At 37.4% G+C, this 4,572-nt stretch overlaps 1 protein-coding gene across 1 annotated transcript; it reads left to right on the top strand.

Moving 5' to 3' along the window:
- Window positions 1–362: 362 nt before the first annotated feature.
- LOC136687711 (endonuclease domain-containing 1 protein-like) lies at window positions 363–4,116 on the top strand. The gene is made up of 3 exons (XM_066662247.1): window positions 363–695; window positions 1,798–2,139; window positions 3,276–4,116. Exons 2-3 carry the CDS (start codon window positions 1,843–1,845, stop codon window positions 3,930–3,932), a joined length of 954 nt encoding a protein of 317 aa, XP_066518344.1. The 5' UTR covers window positions 363–695; window positions 1,798–1,842; the 3' UTR covers window positions 3,933–4,116.
- Window positions 4,117–4,572: the final 456 nt, after the last annotated feature.

Below are 4,572 nucleotides of genomic sequence, written 5' to 3'. Positions count from 1 at the left end.
TACTGCTTTGGAGAAAGTACAGTACTGTGATATTTATACAATATTATGTGCAATTTTTCAATGCACCAATGTGCAACATCATATACATTGAGATAAATATTCTAGGTTATTTTGTTCATATTCTGGTTCTATTATTTATGTTTGTAGTAATTACTTTAGTTATCTTTTGTTGCCTGAGTACTTTGCTGTCATTTGCTGCTGTAACACTTTGACTTTTCCCACTGTGGGACTAATAAAGAATTATCTTTTCTTAAAATGGCCATCTGTATCTGTGATAGAAAACACTGCTTAAAGCATTTCATGTTAAAAGCAGAACTTAACTTTGGAAATAACAGTTCCTTGTGTGTCTCAGCAAAAAGGAACTAGCAGTGACCTCTGATACTAGAAAACACAAATGCATTTATGAAAACAACATCTGAAACATTACAGAAGTCCATGAGTAACAGTCAGCTCATTTCATATCTGTGAAATCTCTTTGCAGGCCTGATAACTGTGTGTTCACCAACTTCCTCAACATTTAGAAAGTTCCTAACCCAGATTTGCAGCACTCAGCAATTCCTCACCAATCACTAAATTTATTAAACTCACCACTGATGGAGGACAGTTGCGTGTCTGTATAAAAGCAGGTGATTAAGGAGGTGACGGAGAGGCAGGCGCCAACACTCAGACGTCAGTATTGACCCCAGCTGTGAGAGGTAAGCTTGAACTTTACACTTAAATGTTGTCTTTATTCCCAACTTTATTTATTTATTTATTTTTACCATATTCAAATATATTAAAAACGCATTAAAAAAATGAAATATCAATGAGGCAGACTGAAATATACACAGCCCTTACAAAAATATGTTTATTCGTGTGTGTGCTTTAAACTCCAAGTAAGCGAACGTGTTTTCGGTTTATTATGTGTGTATTTATTTGTTTATTAGTGATATAATAACACAAATGTATTTAAGTAATCTTAGTTTATATTCACCATTTAGAGTTTACTTGTATTTTTAATGTTTAATCGAGATACACTTAAGTATCGTATAATTAATTATCCTTATAGTCTTATAGATAAAGTATATTTAGCCTACTTACAAGTACATATCGCCACTGTCCAATGAAAAACCTGTATCTCCAAAACAGTAACTTTGCAGGATGAATCCTTCTTAAATTTCATTGGAAGTCGATGTAAAAAGACTGTATTCCAAGCAATTTTGGAACACCTCGATTGGTCGATTGATCACGAAACTTTAACACAAAGTGAAGGACAGCTGCTCTGTTCAAACGATGTAATAAACTAAACATCCACAAAGAATGGAGCTACAGTCTTTTTCACTGGAGAGTGACGATATGCATTAAAGTGATCGAGTATCCTGTACCACGTTCAGATCTCTCATATGTCAGCCCTTAGAGCCAGGAAATAGGTTTTACAGTTCGCTGTGCACTTATCTGTGACTTTTTGATCAGCAGAGAAATTCCCAATGATATTTTGGATGAATTATGTTTCTTTTATTGTAAAAAATACCCCCAGACCTTTAAAAGTTTAGAGTTCTGAGTGGCTAGGTGTGAGTGAACACAAGTTTACTGAGGTCCTAAGAGGGAGCCAAGACTTGAACCTGCTAAATGTAAATGAACTTTTAATACTTTACTTTGTTAGTAATTACTTACTTATAGAAATAACTGTAAACAGTATAAATATAGTATATAACTCCTAGCTTCTATTTGGTTGGTAGTTTGGAGAGGAACAGCTGGGAGTAAATAGTGTGTGAGTGGAACTGTACATTGTTAAAAGCTGTGACTTTTTTTTTCCAGAATACTTCATACCTCATCTCCTCACTCCTCCTCCTGATCTTCATCATGATCCTCCTCAGTCCTGTGCTTCTGCTGCTTTTGGCTCTGTCTGGATGCTTCACTGAAGTCGTAGATGATTTTAAAAACACGTGTCCCCAATTCTTTGTCAACCCAGGAGGAATTCGGTCTCCTCCGACTGTGTTCACAGGAAAAAACTACAAACAGATCTGTCAAATTCGAAATAACACGTATGAATACGCAACACTTTACGACACAGACAACAAGATCCCAGTGTACTCAGCCTACAGGTTTGAAGGTTTAAAGAATTGTGACAGAGATGAGAAGTGGTATATCGAACCCCAGGTGAGTTTAATGTGTTTTGCAGGTGCATTGTTTTCTTATTGATATGACAACTTGGTTTTTTTTTTATCTTCTCTCGTTATTATTTAGGAAACAAATTAAAAGAAATTCATCTACTTAAAATTACCCATGAAGTGACAGAGTATCCTAAGCCTGAATAAGTTTTATAGTTTGCATTGAATTTATCCATGGCTTTTTGACAAGCAGTGAAAATCCCCGGTGATATTTTGCATGAATTAGGTATTTTTTTAAATTTACATTTACATTTACATTTATGCATTTCGCAGACGCTTTTATCCAAAGCGACTTACAAAAGAGGATCTAACATTCGAACTACAGCACAAATTATACAAATTACCTTACATTGAGTGCAATATGCCAGGAAGTAATAAGTGCATTAAAGAAAGACTTTCAGTGCAAAAGATACTCTCGGAAGAGCTGGGTTTTCAAGGAGTTCTTGAATGCGGAGAGGGTTCCTGTTGCTCTGATGGTGCTTGGAAGCTCGTTCCACCAGCGTGGTACCAGAGATGAGAATAGCCTCGACTGACCTGTACGGGGGGTTGGTCGTGTTAGTTGGCGCTCCTTTGAGGAACGGAGAGGGCAGGCGCTAACGTATGGTTTTAAGAGTCTATTGAGGGAGATGGGAGCAGAACCAGTGAATACTCTGAAGGCCATCATTAGTGATTTAAATTTGATGCGAGCAGCTAAGGGTAGCCAATGCAGCTCAACTAATAGGGGCGTGACATGTGCCCTTTTAGGCTGGTTGAAGACCAGGCGTGCTGCAGCATTCTGGATCATCTGTAGCGGTCTCACAGCACAGGCCAGAAGACCTGTCAGGAGGGCGTTGCAATAGTCAAGACGGGAGATTACTAACGTCTGAACGAGGAGCTGTGTTGTAATTGTAAAAGGACTTTCAGATCTTAAATTGAATTTAGAGTTCTGACGGGATAGTTGTGAGCAAACACCAGTAGGTTGTTGTCCAAAGAGAGCGTCAGGACTTGAACCTGCTAAATGTAAATTCACTTTACTACTCTACATTGTTGTTTATTACTTATTAATAGAAATAAATGTAAATAATGTAAATATAGTAACAAATCCTTGTATTTGTAGATTACACACCTGTCTTTTTACTGTTGCAGCTTGAAGACATTTCTAAACAAAAAGAAATGGAACCTGAAGATACAAAATTCAAATATAAACATCAAGCTGTCAAAGCTGACTACAACAAATCAGGCTTCAATAAAGGTCACCTGGCTCCAGTCTACCATGCAGAGACTCAGAGCTGCGCTGATGCTACATTCACCCTCACCAACGCTGCTCCACAAGACCCAAGTTTTAATAAAGGCCAGTGGAGGAAGACAGAGAAAGATGTGGCTACTCTTCTGGAGAACAAGTGCAAGGGTAATTCCAGATACATTGTCACTGGGGTGGTTCCAGACAAAAACAGACCTCCTCTAAATAAAAACGTTACTGTTCCCAGTCATTTCTGGACCGCTTACTGCTGCATAGACAACAATCACAGAGTGACTGCTTCAGGTGGTTACTTAGGAAAGAATAAACAAGTCCAAGTGGAGGCACTGCCAGTCGGAGAGTTAGACAGAAGACTCACTGCTCTGTACGGTCAAAGATCTTTCCAAGTTTTTGGTGTAAAATGCGATAAATCAATCACCAATTTTGCTTTGATTCAGAGTAGGGGACTGTCTCTGATTCTGTGTCTCGATGATGATTTATTTCCAACTCTGTTTGAGAAAAGAAAATGTATGACTTTACTGCGCCAGGAAAGGAAGGGGCGTTAAAGGGCTCTGGAGTGGTGCAGCAGTCAAAATCTAATGATCAATATATATTATTCATTGATATATTATTGATTCTTTGGAAATTTCTGTTTTGTTTTTGTTTTATTTGCTTTTACTTTCCCCAGATAAGTTTTAAAAATAAATTTTTAAGGAATAAAATGAATGTGAATCATTGCTGTTCTCTGATTTAATTTAAATAAATGTCTTTGGCACACTGATAACTAAAAGAGGTCTGTTTGTGTGGTTTGAATTCTACTACACTCCAAGTATAAGTTTAAGTTGAACCTAGTGTGTGAAATGAAACTGAACGGCTGTGGACAGGCACTAATTGTATTCCTTTAAAATCTCAGTATGTGATAAAAAGGGATCAGGTCAAAAATAAAACTAAGTACGGCAACACTAGCTAGTATTTTACCTTAAACTTACAGCTTCGAAATCACTGTGATGATCCACTCACCTGTAATAGGGAGAATAGGGCCTCTTTCATTGCTACTCCGAGCTTGGCACTGTACAAATTGTACCATGTAACGTTAAATCATTATTATTCTTTCTAGGTGTAAGGACTTGCCCTGCTCTGGATATTTTGGTGCTCAAGGGTATTTTAGACTCTAACCTATTTGTCCTAGCCAGAATAGAAACTCTG

This window comes from Hoplias malabaricus, chromosome 2 (assembly GCF_029633855.1).
Source record: "Hoplias malabaricus isolate fHopMal1 chromosome 2, fHopMal1.hap1, whole genome shotgun sequence".
Lineage (NCBI taxonomy): Eukaryota > Metazoa > Chordata > Actinopteri > Characiformes > Erythrinidae > Hoplias > Hoplias malabaricus.
Note: the sequence above shows the minus strand (reverse complement) of the source record. Positions and strands in the feature narration are given on the sequence as shown.

What these genes read in the sequence shown, in the direction of transcription:
- LOC136687711 (XM_066662247.1), top strand. Translation starts at nt 1,843, where the DNA reads ATGATCCTCCTCAGTCCTGTGCTTCTGCTGCTTTTGGCTCTGTCTGGA. An exon ending in AGTGGTATATCGAACCCCAG is followed by an intron (nt 2,140 to 3,275) that starts GTGAGTTTAATG and finishes TTACTGTTGCAG; the next exon opens with CTTGAAGACATTTCTAAACA.